General features: G+C 38.4%; 1 protein-coding gene across 1 annotated transcript; it reads right to left on the bottom strand.

Moving 5' to 3' along the window:
* Positions 1-76: 76 nt before the first annotated feature.
* On the bottom strand, positions 77-19,515 carry LOC131228167 (ubiquitin-conjugating enzyme E2 34-like). The gene is made up of 10 exons (XM_058224013.1): positions 19,283-19,515; positions 12,768-12,879; positions 10,937-10,991; positions 4,517-4,555; positions 3,938-4,001; positions 3,769-3,830; positions 3,624-3,663; positions 3,478-3,505; positions 2,171-2,262; positions 77-540 (listed from the first exon to the last, which is right to left on the bottom strand). Exons 2-10 carry the CDS (start codon positions 12,822-12,824, stop codon positions 261-263), a joined length of 717 nt encoding a protein of 238 aa, XP_058079996.1. The 5' UTR covers positions 12,825-12,879; positions 19,283-19,515; the 3' UTR covers positions 77-260.
* Between the last annotated feature and the right edge of the window lie 275 nt (positions 19,516-19,790).

Genomic DNA, 19,790 nt, shown 5'->3' with positions numbered 1-19,790 from the left:
AACCAAAGATTGAAAGAGGCATGCAGGGGCAGAAGACAAGTCAAGATTAATGTTTATAGATGAGAGAGCAACACTATAAAAAAGAGATCACAGTAAAAAATTCAACTGACCTCCCCCCATCTCCACCTCCTATACAAGTTACTGTCAGTTGCATGAAAATATACACATACCCAAAGCATGCTTTTCTTTTTCTAGCACTTAAGCAACTCACCAGATCCAATGAAACTCAACATTTCTAGAAATGGATTTCCTCATATGAGTCAAAGTTGGAGCAGTGGCAAGGCCATCACAAACCCGAAGACCGATGCCAACAACAATAACAGCCAAAATGGGAATTTCTTCGACCGCCTTTTGTTCCTCACTTCAAATGCCACATCTTCTCCACCCTTGCCTTCTTTTTTCGGAGCATTTCTAAGGGTTGCAACAGCGGATGTCCCATTGTCCTTCTGTGATAAGGACCGCTCCACAATAGACTGTTCTGCAGCCTGTTGTTGGTTGAACTTCTCTACATACTCTGGGAACATCTTCTTGAAGATTGGACTATCATGTGACAAGCAAATTATAACATTTTTGCATTGGATTAGAAATTGAAGCAAACATGTAACAAGGCATATTTTCCCCCCTACTTCAAAAATATAACATCAGAAAAAGGGGACTCCAGTGTGCATTTGGCACATCATTTTAAATGGTGAGGACCCATGCACAAGTACAGGTGGCACGCATGTAGATCATTATTCCAGCCATAGTTCTTAAACTCTGTATTTTTTTATTTTATTTCTTTTTTTTTTTTGAAGGATTAGTTCTAGCCATAGTTCTAGACTCACTAACTCAACTTGAAACCTGGTGATTCAACTCGACCAGGCAAGGTTTTGAGCCAAATCAGTGAGATATTCAGTTTTCAGCGTGACTTGGCCGAGTTTTGGAGAGACTGGTTGAATCGAATCAACGTGACTCACAATGCCTTGGCTGAGCAAATCGCCCAGTCAAGCATTTTTTTTTTAAAACAAAATATTAAAGTGGGTAGGGATGAGATCCAAGCATTCAACCTCTCCTACAGTAAACAAGGTGCTATGGATGTTTTTGTTGTTGGTCTTTGCTATTTTATCTTACTCTTCATATTCATTAAAATTCCTAATATTTCAATTTTAATATTAAAGATCGAGGAGTCATGTAAAACTCGACTGTCTTCCAGACATGAGATGAGTAGAGTTTTCAGGTTGTTGAACTATGATTCCCGCCATCCAAATTACGAGCCCTGTTCTAGAATGAGCAAAACCTGAAAATCAGATTGACATAATCTGAAAATAGATGTTTTTGTTGTTGGTCTTTGCTATTTTATCTTACTCTTTATATTCATTAAAATTCCTAATATTTCAATTTTAATATTAAAGATCGAGGAGTCACGTAAAACTCGACTGTCTTCCAGACATGAGATGAGTAGAGTTTTCAGGTTGTTGAACTATGATTCCAGCCATCCAAATTACGAGCCCTATTCTAGAATGAGCAAAACCTGAAAATCAGATTGACATAACCTGAAAATAGATGTTTTTGTTGTTGATCTTTACTATTTTATCTTACTCATATTCATTTAAATTCCTAATATTTCAATTTTAATATTAAAGATCGAGGAGTCATGTAACTTGACTGTCTTCCCGACATGAGATGAGTAGAGTTTCCATGTAGAATTGGACTTCCGACCATTTCTTTTTAAAGTGTATTTTGATGATTGCCAATTGGACACTCAGCACCCCCCCTTTTTTTTTTATTAGCTTGTTAGTACACCCCACTGTCAGTTGACACTTCACTGTTAGCCACCCCCACTAGGGATCGATACCAAGACCTCAAGTGTTGAAACAAGGTATCTTTCACTCAGTCTACCACTTGAGCTATGGATCAGGGTGTCTCAGCACCCTTTGATTAGTGTGATTTTTGGGCTATAAACCATTAATTGTACCTTAATTTGCATGTTTCTTTGAATGCATGCATGTATGCCATATTTACAGTGGATGATTACTTGACATCGCATGGCAACTCAGACCAGTGTTAAGCCCCTACGATGAAGTACTAAAAAGGGATACAGAGGTAATAACTAGAAGAAAAATGATAGGAGGAAAAAAGAAGAAAATTGCTAGAAATTCATGGAATCCAGATGCAAAGTTGAAAGACTCACCTCTTGCAATTGTATGCAAGAGAAGCCTGTGCTAGCCGTTGTTTCTCAGCAACAGTAGTTGAAATGCTACCAGTGGTTGGACTATTATCCATCTGCTCAAGCAGAAAAGCATGCAGAATGAGGAAAGTTTCTGAGGCCCAAAGGTAAACCTGTACATTATATACTCTAAATAAAGGTAGGAAATAGATGAAATTGGACTCAAGACTGGCTTCAGCTGCACACTTGAACCACTTCCGGTTCAGCAAAACTAAGGAAAAATAGACCCCAGCTTTCTGGGAGGGCGTGAGGGCCCATTTGGATGCATCCTCTAAAAGAGCATTTGAGGCCAAAAGGCAGTTGACCTTGTGCATGTGGATGCACTTTGCAAACCTTCAAGACTCGTCTCCTGCTCAGAAAAACAGGCACTAAAATGCTGACTCGACAAAAACCAGTAAGATAGGTTTTTGCCAAGCTAGCTGAAAGAACAAGCTTGAAACCCCCTTTTTCGGAAAACCCCCTTTTGAGGATGTGCGTCCAAACAGGCCTTCGAAAGACTGAAACTAGACCCAAGTCTTGAGTTAAGACGACTTGGTAAAGTACTCAAATCAGAAGTTTCCAGAACACTGTTTCAGTTATAACAGTGGAGAGCTACGGACTTTATCAAGTTCACAGTTTAACACCATAAATATGCAGAACACTTTATGAAAACAACAGCAGATTTTTTTAAATATAAAAATCCATTTCACAATTCACTAAGGAGTTCATAATCAGCTGCACTCTTCCAACAGGAGACCTTGTTAAGACTCAAAACCGGGACATACACTGGGATGGTAAGGGACAACCAATTGCGCTATCCAGCTGGAGACAAAAACTCCAGAAAATTGCACAAAAAATGGGAAAATAAAGGCTTTAATGTAATACGTATATATAGAAGGAAAAGAGAAATCAAACAACTTTTGAAAAGAAATGTAAACAGACCAACTATAAGCAGAATAACACCCATCTACCAGACATGAAAGAAACAGCCCTACAGCACAGGGAGTAGGTCACCCAAAAAAAAAAAAAACCACTCCTAAGTGGATGGTGTGAAAAGTAGATGTTTCAATCATTTCATCTGAATCAATGACTATAGGCAGAATCAATTATATCAACTTGGCTTTTTTCCTCTTTTTTCCAGATGGTGTTTGCACTCAGTAAATGATGCTTGGCCAAACCAAGTAAGCTAGCACTATGTCATTCAATCACATTTTCTAAGAAGAAAAATACCATCACTGGATTCTGAGTTGAGATATAAAAATGAAAAGTGCTATGATCTTTATTGAACTCACCATGAATGAAAGAAGCCCTGTAAGTATGCTGCATTCAGAAAAAGCAAACAGGTATTATGTGTAAGAGGATAAAGAAACTATCAAGTCCTGTAAAAATCAAATCTCAAACCACAAATATAGTCGCTGAAAACTTGGATTTGCCTAACCTTGCAACCGACCACATCGGATTCCAAGTCTCTGGATGAACTGAAGGAATTTGTAATAATAATAATAATAAAAAGGGAAAAAAGTCATTAAATCACATGAAACACTTGAAATCATGCACCATAGTGAATTTAGCCCAAGACTTACAGTCACTCATCGATAGGCATATTCTCTTTTGGGTGGCAAACCTTCCATTGGGGGTGATCATGCTATCTCAGGAAAAGAAAATTTAGTCAGAAAGAATCATTTGAATACATATTATTGCAATTTAACACATATTAAGCTGCAGAATTGCAAGGGAAGGACCGAGAGGTACCTGATGCTTGGAGGTTTGTATGGATACTCAGGAGGGAATTTAATTTTTCCATGGTAATATCCACCTTCACAATAGTGGAAAGAGAAAAAGGAACATTTAGAAGGAAGAAAAAATTAAGAGCTTGAAACTCAACTTAGACCCAATGAGGGCCCAAGTCAGAGTCAGCTGAAAACTTTGGTCAAGTACTCTATTGAGGCCCTAGCATTTTAAAAACCTGGAGTACTGGTCCGGTTTTCAAGTTTTGAGTAATTAATAGAACCTCTTCAGCAGACAATTGCATTTTCAGAGCCACTTAATCGAATTTTCTTGGGCTTCAACGCCTAGTTACTCCCTCAACCCAAATCTCAATTGAATTCAACCACTCAATCAAGTTTGTTAGAATTGAAACAAGAACTAGAAGCATACCAACAAAGGAAATGAGGGTAGGATTTTCTGTTCAGTTCAGTGAAGGACACATCATGAATACTGAAACATAGTATAACATGCTAGATGACTACTAATTAAGCAACTAAACAAGAAATGAGCAATGATTGATGAAAAATAACCAAGTACAGTATTTGTTAGTGTTACTTTATGTACCTGCAAAAGGTGTGCCTTGACTTCCCTCCAGTACATAATCTGAAAAGAAAATAAATCAATACAGAAGTCATTGCAAAAAGTTTCTGAATACTTTTTTTATAATCAATAACAAAGATTCATACTAACAAAAAGAGAAATGCCCCAGTGCTATCAGAACACCATAAATTAAAATGCTCCTAGTTGCAAGAGTTCAGTTAGACGGTCCAATCAATTGATCTGAACTTTCCATTAAGTCCAGAACACATTTCTAAGGTTACCATGCAAAAATCTCACTGATCTGATAATCCAATCCATTCTTGATTTGGCCTTATTTTCTATACCATCATTTTTCCAAGCCATGGATGGGATGGCTACAATAGCCTAACAAAAGTGATTATTTAGAGTCACAAGCAATCCATGATGGTCTGTGGCGAATAGATGGATCAAATTGTTGATTTGACTTATCTGTGTGTAAATGATCTTGACCCTCCATGTTAAAGACCATCAATTGAATGGTTAATATTTGTCATATTGGTATGATGTAGTGTTTTAAACGCACAAGTAGTGCCAATATATCCCACATGTTCGATCCAGTGAGCATTTACAATTCCCGATCCCTTCTTCTTTTTTTTAAAGATAACTGCAAATATATTGAAAAGAAAGAAACTAACAACAAGAGAAAAAGAAAAAGACAGAGGAAGCGAACTGCTGAGATAGCAGAACGCTCCTAAACACCAAGAACAGACAAATCATCCCTCTTTAAACCCTTTACATTAATAGCCCATTCAATGACCAACTTTTTAGCCTTAGAACCAACTATCCTACCCGAGGATGACCGATCATTGAAACACCTGTTATTCCTTTCTTCCCACACCGCCCACCAAATGGCCATGATAGCCATACGCCAAATGATGGAGTTGATTTTTCCGAGCTTTAAACCATTCCAATCGGATAACATCTTCGCTGCAGACTCTGGCGCGCACCAACTGACCAAGAATTGCTGGCAGAAATCTTCTAGAATAGAGGAGATGAAAGGGCAATGAACCAGTAAATGGTTCACTGATTCAGCGTTACGCATACAACAGAGACAAACATTAACCAGTTGCAGGCCTCTCTTAGATATGTTATCTAAAGTGAGGATCCTATTACGGCTCACCAGCCACCTGAAACAAATATTTTTAGGCAGGACCTTATACTTCCAGATAAATGAGGAGACGTCACTCGTGAGCCGCACGGTAGGATAGATAGCTGTGTAAAGAGACTTAACAGAAAAAGAAGCTGTTTTCTCCAGAGGCCAAACGATACTATCAGGCTGAGAGTTGGTAGTCTTAACTAGGGAGATACAATTCAGAAGCTCCATATATTCATCAGTTTCACTTTGATTTAGATTTCTATTGCATCTGATATCCCAAACTGACTGATCAGACATAGAAGAGCAGCACCTGTTAATATATACATTCCTGTCGGGAGCAAGCCTGTAAATCTGAGGGAATAGAGTCTTAAAGGAATTGTCACCACACCAGATATCTTCCCAAAATCTGATGGAGGCTCCATTACCCAAATCAAATCTACGTTTAGAGCAGACAGGGTCTTTCACTTTCAGAATACCCCTCCATATGTGTTAAGCCTTGTAATAGGAGGATTGTTTCGGCCACCAACCGCCGTGGGAAGCTCCATATTTGCCCTTAAGGATTGTGGTCCACAAAGCTTCCTTTTCGGAGGCAAATCTCAAGGTCCACTTCCCCAACAAAGCTTGATTCATGAGCCTCAGATTCTTCACGTTTGTCCCGATCCCTTTTTTTTCCATTGAAATTATGTTAAATCAGTGTCAAATGGTTACAAAACCATTGGTTATTCATGTTTTTCATGAAAAAACATGGAGTTGGAGTGTTGATTTCGATATCCATGGTTCTTCATGTTCTCTATGCTTTTTCAAAATTTTCCTTCAACCAACTGTCAATTGAGACTAATTTTGAACTATTTAGGAGTATTTGATGAAATGATCATCACATACACTCTAATTTCAAATTTTGAGTGTAGGCGGTCCGATTTAGGGAAATTTTAAATTTCCCCAATTTCTCCCAAATTGCTTGCAATGTTGCACTCCAAATATGAAATCAAGCATGTATGAGGGCTGATCTACTGATTTGTCAAGTCCTAGTCAATTTTTAGAAAACAAAAATCATTTTCTAATTTAAAAATATTAAAAAAAAATTTGAAATTTCCCTTCAACCAGCTGTCAATTGAAACTAATTTCAATGTATTAAGGAGTGTTTGATAAAATGATCATCACATACACTCTAAATGTTATGCATTTAATTTGAATATAGTTGCATTAGTTTAGTTAGACAGCACATAGGTTAGGACCCTATACAAAGGAAACCTATTATGCACACTTCTTTTTTGAGATGTTATGATTTAAAAGAGTGTATTAAAGTCTTTTTTAACAATCCTTGAAGTTTCATTAAAAATTCAACCATTTTCCCAATGTTTTCCCATATTTTCCAAAAAGTGTGATAAATTATCTGATACAAACGATATATCCCGTGCGATAATTGATATGTATCTGTATCCCAAGGATGGGATACGTAACGCGATACCGATATTTCGAACACTGGTGTGATGCTTGCATGGTTGCCATGAAATGTACGTTATAGCTAGTGAACAGTCTAAATCAATGGATTAGATAAGGCAAGTGTACCGTTGCAACTAAATGCAACTAGAAGCACTATAACCAATAGCGCTCTAAGTGCATTGGAGCATTTCTCTAATAAATAGCGAGAACTACAACAACAGAAAGGACTTCCAGACAGAAAACTTATGTGCCCCCTCTTTCATCAAGATAAAAGTGGCCCGTAGAGAAGCTCTTGAAGCTACAAAAACAAAATGTTTAACCTAGCACAAGAACTTTAATTTCAACAAAACACAAACCAACTCCTGTGAATCCAAAATTTTCCTTCAAACCCACACATACCCACCCACCAATAATTATTGGCCCTCGGCCCAAATTGGATGTGATTAGGAGCCCTACAAGTCTTTGACTCTTCATGCCTTTGCTTTAGCTTCCAGATATCATCCAATCCCCATTAGAATGAAAAAACCAAAATTGCATTGCCTTGATCATGAGTACCAATCCCCCAACCTCCAAATCTGGCGAGACTCTTCGTTGGGTAGGAATAACCTTTGAACCTCAACTTCAACTTCCAACTAGAGTTGGCACGAGATGACTCAACTCGACAGACTCGACTTGTTCCGATCCGACTCGACCTGAACTGAGTGGGTGAATCGATCCAAACCAAGTAGACTTTGTCCAATCCGAACTCAAACCGAGTCGAGTTGGGATCACCCAATAACTCGACCTGAAATCTGACTCGGTACTAGCTCTACTCGATCTGAAACCCGACTCGTACATTTTAAAAAAAAAAAGAAGAAGCATATTTGACGTTTTAGATCTGAGAAGCCGTGTAGTTGATGGATAGGCTGCAATTTTGACATGTGCACCTAGGTTCTGAGCTGTGATTTCAGCCCGCGGATACCCGCCGCACCCGACCCGACTCGATGCTAACTCGACCTGACTCGGTACCTGTGACCGGGTCGTACTTGGTCCAGGTTATTCCCAGCCAAACCAAGACTTGGACTCAAATCAGGTCAGGCATGTTGGACTCAGTACCGAGTCGGGTCGAGTTCAGGTCAGGTCTATTTCAAAACTGAGTCGAGTCGGGTCAGCCCTAACTCGGTCCGACTCAACTCGATGCCCAGCTCTACTTCTAGCCTTCCACCATGGGAGAAAACCCTATCAATACGCATTTCACTTTTTCAGGGACAATTGACAATAATACTTAATTTCAAGTTGGAAAAATATGGTCCGTAAAACACATCTCAAGCAAGTGCCCATAACCTTCAAAGCTAAACTTCAACTTCCCACAAACACCATGGGAGAAAACCATCTCGATGCGCATTTACTTTTTCAGGGGCATTCCACAACAATAACGAATTCCAAGTGGGGAAAATCTATACACTGTAAAACCCATCTCAAGCAAGTACCCACCCCACCAAAAAAAACCAATTTTCACCATGACTCTTTGCACCAATGCATTGCAAGCTTAGCATATTGAACATATGCCTATTCCTTTCTCTTGCCCCTTAAAATAGCACGATGGAGCATTTGCCAATGTAAATTGTTGACGATCGGCAACCAACAAAAAAGCTACCATTGTAGAGGGGCATGTTTTCCCCAAATGAGCACAGGGGAGAATATTATCCCCAATCGGACACGAAAGAAGTGAAAATAAGGATTTTGCAGAGAACTCACCCATTCAGCGTTCACTTCCAAATCCTTTTTTGGCTTCCCAATCTGTATTGATAAAAATTCTTCAAGCCTAGGAAGAAGATTCATGAACTGACAACTCTTTCAAGTTGCTAAGAGCCATAATATATTCCACACCAGCCATTCATCAATAATCATACATACCCTTCACCCAGACCTTTTGACTTACCACCATATATGCAGCAAAAAGCAAGCGCCACATGTTATTTCCCAACCACATCCTCCAAGAACCTAACCTGGTGGCCTTTTGCCATCCTGTTAGACACTCCTCACAACTTAGTGATGTTCTCCCACAACCATTGAGCTCCTGGGTGCCCCTCTAGCATCATCCAGCACCCCAACCTCTACCCTTGATGCCATTAACTTCCTCTACAATGCCCTATTTTTGCAAACAAAACACCACCACCATGTAGAGAGGAGAGCTCGCCTCTCTAGGAATTTGAATGATATACATCAAATTCACCGCTTTACAAAAATGCTTATTGCTGAAACTCTGTAATGACTTCCAAAAGATCTACTTTGAAGTGTTCCAATGATCCTAATAAAAAGCAAAGGAGAATCTATCCAGGACCGACACTTTATCTCTTCCCATTTTGAACACACCACATGGGCACTCAATCCCAAGATCACAGTGTTGAAATGAAGTCTGTCTAACACTGAACCATGGAGCCAGACCCAAAGCTAAGACCATCTGAATTATGCCAATTCATCATTTCTTTGGAGAGCATTTTAATGAAACCCACCACCACTTCCTCGATTTCTTCCAGGTTTTCATAACTCCCCTGCCCATGCTATATCTTGGAAACCTCATTCGCTCTTCTTTTCGTAACTTTTTTTTCGAGTGGTGTAACTTTATTTTTTAACAGAAGACACGGAACATACCCACTAAGATCATGGATAGAAACCACAAACAAACCAAAGACTTCTTTTCAAGAAGATCTGCAATGAAATTAGTTTCCTTGGAACATGTATTAAACATGACCTCAAAAAATGGGCATCTATATCTTAATATCATTCCCTCTCCTAAGGAGGCAAGATCTTCACTGCAGCACATGAAATAGCATTTCTAGACCCCACATCAATGATAAGAAGGCCATTAAATCTTTCCAAAATAAGTGATACCCCTACTTTTACTGCCATCACTTACAGACCATGAACACCGCCACCAAAGGGCCCATGAATTATAATTAATTTCCTGGGGTGGTTATGAATCATTCCAACCTAGATGATCCAAGATTTCCCAAGCCATCAATATTTTTCCACCATCACTCAGGGGGAGGATCCAGGAGACCACTTCCCTCAGGGAAAGGAAGTTTCCCTGAATCAGTTCCCTCCAGCTTCATTGAAGGCGAAGAATTTCACAACAATAAATTCCTTGGCTGAGTAGCCCAACTCGCAAGAACCTGGTTAAAATCAGCAAGCTTCGGACTTTCCCCTTGAAGCAGGCCTCCAGACATCAATCTTCTTTCACTCGGCATGTGGAATTCAGCTCTCTGCATAGGTCATAGATTAGAAGCTTCCAAACTCCCAATAGACCCAGATATGCTTTGCTCTAATCTCTGCTTGAAGGCTTCACTAAGTTAAACAAAGAATCTTCCAATAGTTTTACCAGCTCTTTATCTAGTTATACTTGAAACCAAAAGTAATACCATGAACTATATTCTTGACTGCAATCTAATGGAATATGGACATGGAGGAACCATATGGTTTCTGGGGAACCACAAACCAAATGTTTAGTGTTTGGTATTTTGTAAAGGGAAGTACAGTTATACACACTAACCAATTGCTCAGCAATATGATTTATCATCCCATCTCAATTTTTCTCTCATTACCTTCATATCTATAATTTTTTATCCGTATCCATCATAAATAACTACCCGGCCCCAATTAGTTGGGATAAGGCTTAGATTATGATAATGATGATGATGCATAATAAATAACTAGAGACTAAATTGGAGAGGCTGTTCCACAAAGAAAATCACTAATGAAGCTAGACCTTTTTTCTATCAATATGTAGATAGACAAATTTCACAACTTTTAATCAATTAATGCTATATGCCAAATTCACAGTAATGCCATCAAGGATAGTAAACAGAAGAGAGGATTTTACTCACGCCACTCTAGGATATCATTTGGTGAAGGACGGGCCACAATATTGGAAACTGGTTCCTACAAATTAACAACACCAGGTTAGCATATTAATAAAAAGGGAAAATTGCGAAGCAAGTCAAGATTAAAACCTAATAAAGGCACAACACTCAGTTTATCAACAACATTGTGGAAGAAGTTTGATGCCATTAAGCTTAGAAAGAAAGAGGGCATTAAACACATTTGCCCACTAATCCATGGAAGCAATATGAAAGTGTTCATGTAGACTTGAAGAGATGCACATAAATATATTGCATAGCTTGTGGTGAAACACAAAAAGTTAGAAACAATGGTTATACGGGCAGCTAAACATGTTATAAAGGATCATGGTTGCCTTTGATAGTTAGTTTAAGAGGGAAGCACTTCTGAACTCCAACTTTTCAGTTGGTCTACATCATCATAGTCATCCTCGTTGTTTCTCCCAGCAAGTTGGCATTGGCTTCCATATGTTTTATTGTCAAAAGTTTTACAATCGTCTACCCACCAACAGCAACCTTCTTCTCTTGCCCAGACAAGCAGTGGCCAATCATGTTATAAAGGTAGGCCGGCACCTTTCATAGTTAGCATAAGCGGAAAACACACATGGATTCCATTAATTCTTAGTTGGTCATCATCATGATCATTATAATCTTACCCTTCTCCTAGTAATTTGGGGCCTGTTTGCATGTTGCTGAAAACTCCATCAAACTGATTTTGTAGCCAATAGAGTGACTGTAGCTGTCAGCGCCAGTCAGCCAAATGACCAGTCATTCACATATTGTGGTTGACCTAAATATGAGATCAGGCTGATTTTAAGGTCATGGAGCTTGTATTTCAGCACATGTCATGTGGATAATCTGGATCTTCCATACGTGTGTTCACTTGACACATGTAACACGTGGCCGAATAAAGTTGCATCTCTAACTCATTTGAAAAAGAAACCAGGCCGTTTCCCCAAAAGTCACACAAGATGTTGCAGATTAACACAACCATTTTGAACTGGCACCCAAACAAGCCATTGGGGTTGGTCTTTAAATGGTAGATTGGCAAAAGTATTACCATTCGCTGCCCCCCAGACATACCAGCCGAGGCAGAGGCTCAGTATTACATGCATGCCCCAAAAGGTGAGCAAACAATGTAGGACCATGAAGGGGTACTTGCCACCACAACATTAAACACAAAACCACTAGTTCTTAGTTAGCCACTGGCCCAAAAAAAAATCTTGAAAATGGTGAACTTCAATTCTACAATTTACAGGCATACATAATATATCGCTTAGTATAACCTTTTTTTCTTTTTCTTTTTAATAAAAACCAAAGTGCATGTCTTTAACCACCTACCATCTGCATCACCAAACTCATGGGTGCACAGAGGATCCAAAATCCAAATCCTATAAGGATGAAGAATATATGAGTATTAAATGTCTGGAAATCCCTCCCCATCTTTTTTTTCTTTAAAGCTTTTTTTTGAAGTGCATCAAGGATGTGACCTCAACTATGTGAAAACCAACAGCAAAAAAATAAAATAATAAAAATAATAAATAAACCAGCAATACAATGATTTTTAAATCAAAGGGGTTTGCCAGTCATTTCCAAATTAGGGGCAGTTTCTTCACTTGTGCCAGATAAGAAGGGCACAGGTGGCGAGTGCACATATGCACCGGGACACCTGAAAAGATATAGAACTTTCAGATCCAACAGTTCCTCTTTTTTCCTGAGCAATGGAAAAAGAAGAGAACCGAGCAGACAGTTGAAGAAAGGCTAGTACCTAATGCATTGTGATTAGAAACTTCAAGGAAGACTCTGCTATCAGACATACCTTACAGAGCAACCTATATTCCTTTTGAAGGCGTTTGACACAAGCCCTCTCCGCCATAAAAGAACTCCACAATGATATTATAAAAGTCTTCACAATAATATTGTTCCTCGTTCTGCACATAGAAATATTGAAAAATGAAAATAACTCAAAGAAAATAAAGCACTTCATGATCATCATTTAGAAAATTTAGAAATGGCTAAGGTCAATGTTGTATCCAGGGCTAATTGTAATTGTATCATGGCCCCCAACCACTTTGATTGGAACAGTCGGGAGGGTTGTAATTAGCGGTTTCCTGCCTTTGTGGTGGTTTTAATCATTTTTGTTTTACCTTTCAGATAAAAATAACACAGGAACACCTGCAATAACATAGATGTACTACTACATGTGGTGGTTTTTTATTCTGACCAATTACAAGTTGTAGGAGGAAGTAACCAATGAAGCAATACTACTGCAGTGACTACTACAACTATTATTATAATGATACATCACTTTGAACAGTTAATTAAAACTAGGGGGTATGACACGGGCAACACAGTTCGAGAGAGGAAGGGAGAGAAAATTTGGGGAGAGATTCTTGGAGGGAAAGTACTCTCACAGAGTGCGTGCTAAATGCATGTCTTTTGGGGTAAAAAGTCAAGCTGTTTGCAGGCTTTTTGCTAGTGAAATTTAAACCACATTGGTGAGCAGGCACAATTTTCAGCTCCCAAAATACCCCTAACTTTATTTCAAATGTCTTCCCACATCCTTTGAATATTTGTAGTTCTCCACCCTAGGTAAATTAATTGCAGGGGTAAAAATGTCCGCCGCTACTCACATTATATATAGTAAGAAAATATAATTCAAAACAAAACATTATCAATAGAAAAAATACAACTAAAAGGCAGAGATTGTCTGATGCCAAAGTTGGTCTTTCAGCTCCATCTTTTGCTAAAATGATAGCAACATCACTTGCCTCATGAAGAATATGTCCAAAACTACTCTCAATAGATTAAACAATGTCTCGAATTTCATTGACGATGCACCCAAACTGGCACAACTAAAAGTTGATTCAAAATTTTATTTTGAGAGTTAAATCAAAACAAAACATTATCAATAACAAAGATGTGACTAAAAGGCAAAGATTGCCAAATAAAAAGGTAGGTTGATTAACTCCATCTTGAGTCATGGAAACCTGTCAACATCATTTGCCTCTTGAAGTGTAAGTCTATAATCAATCTCAGTGGATGAACCGTATCCCTTATTTCATCAGTCATGCACCCAAACCAGCACAACCCAAAAATGGGGTTGCAAAGCCAGGAGACTCTTTCGCAAAGATGCCTGCCCAAGGACTCCTTGATCAACTTCAAGCACGCAAGCAACACTTTATGCCTCTGCTTAACATTTTGTGGGACAGTTTTGGATACAGGGCAGCATTCGCCTTTAGTCCCTCGCTCCCAATTCAAATACAGCTGCGCTCACACACAAATCACCTTACTGGAATTTGCAACATCAAACCTATTGTACCCAGTGTTCGAAATATCGGTATCGCATATGTATCGCATCCTTGGGATACAGATACATATCAGTTATCGCACAGTATATATCATTTGTATCGGATAATTTATCACACTTTTTGGGAAACGTGGGAAAACATTGGGGAAATGGTAAAAATTTTCAATGAAACTTCAGTGTTTGTTTAAAAAAGACCTTAATACACTCTTTAAAATATAACATCTCAAAAAAGAAGTATGCATAATAGGTATCCTTTGTATAGGGTCCTAAGCTATGAATTGTCTAACTGAACTAATGCAACTATATTCAAATTGAATGCATAACATTTAGAGTGTATGTGATGATCATTTCATCAAACACTCCTAAATACTTCGAAATTAGTCTCAATTGAGAGATAGTTGAAGGGAAATTTTGAAAAAAATAATTTTTTATTAATTTTTAATTAGAAAATGATTTTTATATTTTGATAATTGGTAAGGACTTGACAAATCAGTAGATCAGCCCTCATAAATGCTTGATTTCACATTTGGAATGCAACATTGCAAGCAATTTGGGAGAAATTGGGGAATTTTCAAAATTTTCCCCAATTTTCCCCAAATCGGACCACCTACACTCAAATTTTGAAATTAGAGTGTATTTGATGATCATTTCATCAAATACTCCTAAATACTTCAAAATTAGTCTCAAATGACAGCTGATTGGAAATTTTTTTTTTTTTTTTTTTTTAAAAAAACATGGAACATGAAGAACCAATGGATATCAAAATCAACACTCCAACTCCATGATTTTTCATGAATACCCAATGGATTTGTAAGCATTTGACACAGATTTAACATAATTTCAACAGGAAAAAAAAAAGGATCGGAAATTGAAAATGCTCACCAGATCAAACATGTGGGATATATCGGCACTACTTGTGCGTTTCATATCGCACAAGTGGGATACAAGATATAACGTGGGATATATCAGCCAATATCATCAATATTTAAAACACTGATTGTACCTTTGGAATTGTCTCAATCCAAACTCAATACACTGCAATCAAGTATCTCAAGTTTCTGTCACCAATCCAGTCAGGAAATGTCGTTTAAGGCCTCCAAGCTGGGACTTATTATTAGCGATTTAAGATATTTAGGATTCCATCAAGACTAGTTCTTGGTTTCATTAAGGGCATGTTTCTTAATTTTGTTCAGAATCGGTTACCTAATTTTTCCAGAATCAGCAATTTTATTTAATTAGGATCAGACCTGATGAGATGGGAGTAAAAACAAAGGTTTTGGGCTTCGTAATTTTGATGATGGGAAATAGAACTATTGGTTGCCATTCAAAAAAGAAAGAAAGAAATAAAACTATTTTCTTTTGAATTTTTCCATGACACCATCACAAGTGTTTGGGTTGTTTCCTCTAGGAATACGCAGACAAAGGAATTTTGTATTTCTGTAAATATTTCTCTATATCAAATACTGAATTCCATGTGCCTCTAGAGTTTTTTGTGGTCATCGTATATCACACAAACTGAAAGGGAATTATAGGATAGCTATAAAACCATTTATGCTTTAGGTTACACAATATTAGGCAGTTAAGGAACAACATATTCATAGGATGAGTGTAGCAGAAATAAGGACATTGAGATGGATGAGTGGAAAGACGAGGAAGGATAGAACTAGAAATGAATGCATTCGAGGGAACTTAGGAGTAGCACCAATAGGTAATACGATGAGAGGTAGTAGACTTGGATGGTTTGGTTATGCACTACGTAAGAAGGAATGAGTTGGCACAAGTTGAATGCTCTTAAAGGGCAAGGAGAAGGCCCAAAAGGACATGGGTAGAGGTATTAAGAAAAGACTTGATGACCTATTGTCTAAATGAAGTTATGACCTATCGTCTAAATGAAGTTATAGCCCTTGATAGAGTGGAATGGCAAAACAGGATTCATGTACCCGACCCCATTAGTAGGGATAAGGCTTAGATGATGATGATGGTGGTGTTGACGATATCAAAGACCAAATGGAGCAAAGCAATTCAGCAGTACTCTCAGATTTTAATTATCAATGCCACATACCTAAGAGTGCAGTCATAGGCGCCCAACCCCAAAGGTGTGAACAAAGAATGAGTAACAATTTGTAGTGCATGTTGAAGTATTGGGACATTGCTGTGAAATGGATACAATTTTTTGAGTATCCAAGCAGAAGTAATTTTCTGGGCAGTGTATGACTTTCTTGAAATGTAATATAATGCAACCTCAAGCTATTCAGAACACCATCATAAGAGTAGCTCCCCAATGTTTTAGGACAAAGCAGGCAAAGAAATCAACCATTTCACATAATTGACCATAACCATAAACCAAGTATGATCCCTAAACCATCATCACCAGCATGGTACTTAGAAAGTTGTTTCCCACGACCAATTCTTTTTTGAGTTTACTAGCCCCAGCATGCACCCTACCCACACCTCCACATGTAGGAGACATCTGAGTTCCGAATAAGGTGGAGGTAGCACCCTCTTTAAATATCTGGGCAAAAAATTAGGATGCGAAACTATGATATTCCTAAGAAATAATGGGTGGCATAATAGTTGCAAAGGTATTTTAGACCCTCCATCATTTACATACATGTGCAGCATATCTGATCCGAACTACCACAACGTTTAGGATCAAACCTATGTGAACCAATTGACAAAAAGTATATGAGAGATTTAGAGTATTCAGTCACTACTTGACTGAGTTAGAGGATTCCATCTCGACAGAACGGCAGGAGCAGCTGATCTGCGAGGTTCTGCAGGCCTTTCAGGAGATTGGTAATTGTTAAAAAGCCTGACATTTGGCCCAGATGATCTTCATGGTGGGTGGCTCATTTATCCGATGTCAGACCCACATGCCAGTTTAGCTGTGTGTAGAGGCGTGTGTGGGGCTCACAAACCTTTACTTTTGTTCTTTGTCACTCTTCTTAAAGTTCACACAGAAAATAAAGAACCTCAAACTGTTATTCAAAGTTTTTTAAACTCCAAACGAATCCTTTGATTTCTGACTCTAATTAGGCCAAAATCAAATGAATAAATTGCTGACTTAATAAAAAGTAACAACCAATTTCTTGTTAAAAATTGGAGCATGGAACAGCACTCCAGAACTTAGCCAAGCCCATTCCCCACATCGAGCATTTTTCTTCTAACACTTGTATTATTTGAAGCTGCATCTGATTTGGGCCGCAAGATAAATAATGCCAGTTTTTGTGACTTCTACTCTTTAGTAGCATTTCCAAAACCCAGGAAACAATATTCATGTGGACAACAAAGGAATCTTTCTTTCCAATACAGCCAGAGTCCCCTTACCAAAATTTCTTTTCTTTTCCTTTCTTTCTTTTTTTTTTTCAAAATTCTACTTGAGGCTTGTTGGATTTGAGGAAAGCTTGGGAAAGGAAACTTTGTTTCTCAGGAAACCTTATTTCTAGGAAGTTGTGGGAAAGGAAACTTTGTTTTCCATTTTTTTAAAAATAAGATTCTTCTAAAAAATTAGGGGCATGATTATAAAATTATTGTTTGGTCAAATAAAAGAAAATTCCTGCTGGTTATTGGCATGTGCCAAATTAACATGTAACATGTATGGAGAACTCAAATATAGACAATGACACTTGTGGGTGCACGCTCAAAGATAGCCAATGGCACTTGTGGGTGCTTAAGCTTAATGGTGTCACACATAACAAATGAAGGTGCTTGAAGTTGCATGATGGCACATGTGACACAAGCGGCACATTGGCACATTTGACACATGTGGGCACTTGAAGGTAGATGGTGGTACGTTGGCACATGCTGCATGTTGTCGCATGTGGCACATATAGAGTGATTAAAGATAGACATTGGCATGTGGTATAGTAGCACATGTGGGCACTTTGCACATGTTGGGTGCAAGCAAAAGATGGATGGTTGCACATGTACGACACAACAGAAGATGAACAATGGAAAGTTGGCACATGCGAGGTGCTTTGTACATGTGGGGCCCAAGTGAAGATGGATGGCGGCACACATGAGACACAACAGGATGAACAATGGAAAGTTGGCACATTTGAGGTGATTTGTACATGTGCAGCCCAAAGTGAAGATGGATGGCGGCATATGTGGCACATCAGCATGTGTGATAAAATAGAAGATGGAGATGGAACATTTGGATACATAACACATGTAAGGCGATTGGAGATGGGTGGTGGCACATATATGTTTAACTCTTGAGAAATTCATTTTTCTTAAATTGTGGGAAAATGTGTTTCTTAGGGGGAGAGGTGGGAAAATAAATTTGCTGATTTTCCAACAAAAAGAGGAAGTGAGAAAAGGTGTTTCCTACCAATTCTCACAAAAAAAAAAAAAAAAAAAAAAACTTTACAAACAATATGGAAATGGTGTTTCCTTTCCATGAATCCAAACTGGCCCTTGGAGTTCCAAAAGCATGGTTTTTCTTTTTCTTTTTTTCCTTTTTTTTTTCTCGCCAGTCCTGAAATGACTACATGAACTTCCATCAATTATATTACTTATATTCGTAAATATAAGTTCCTCCCTTATATTTATGAATCCCGTATAGAACTTCCATAGATTATAGCTGTAAAGAACACAATTTACACCATTCCAAGCAGCTCACAATTAGGGCCGCCACCTCAGTGATCCAATCCCGACAGGCCCCGCAGAGGAATATCCCCATCGAAGTATCTCAATCCTCTTATCATAAAACTTGCAAATGGACAGCCGGAGCAACATAAAGTCTACAGTGTGCATCGAAGAGGATGTCGGGAAAATAACGTTGGCCCATCACGTGAACGGCCTGGATCACCCAGAGAATACAAAACAGGCCGTTGACCTAAGGCCGTGTATGGTATATTGCGTCACAGAGAGAAACACAGACCGATCTAAAAATGAATGGGCAAGGTATCAAACGGCTGAAACCGACTGAACCCTAAATAAATAAATAAATAAATAAAACAATCTGATATGCAAATCTAGGGTTCTAAGAAGAAATCAAGAGAGAGAGGGAGAGAGAGTACCTTCGATTGGGGGTTTTGGATTCAGAGGCGATCAGGATATCAAATGAAGAAATCTCAAGAGGATTTGGGGATGATTTCCAATCTGGTGGAAATCAGGGTTTCGTTTTCATTTTATTTTTCAGATTTTCGATGGCGTTGAATTCACAAAAGGCAAAGAGGATCAAAGGGTTTTTTTTTCTTATTTTTTTGTTCTCTTTTTTCTTTTATTTTCTTCGACTGTATAAGTAGCTTCTGAGTCGAATGGAACGAGGATTGATAGGGTCCTGATGCATCACAACCTCAATATTGTCGTAATGCACCAATATGTACAAATGGACCCGTTGATCGGTAATCTAGACCGTTAATCCGATCTCACCAACTTTCGATGGAAGTTTATTTGAGGAAAAATGCTTGATATCGAACGTTTTCAATCCTTAGATTAGTGGCCTACAAATAGACGGTTAAGAGAAAAGTCCGAACAGCCCACAGAAAATGCCGAACAATGGTTGGCTAGGATCTTACTATGTAT

This window comes from Magnolia sinica, chromosome 15, assembly GCF_029962835.1.
Source record: "Magnolia sinica isolate HGM2019 chromosome 15, MsV1, whole genome shotgun sequence".
NCBI classification, from domain to species: Eukaryota; Viridiplantae; Streptophyta; class Magnoliopsida; order Magnoliales; family Magnoliaceae; genus Magnolia; species Magnolia sinica.
This window is presented reverse-complemented; position numbering and strand designations above follow the sequence as displayed.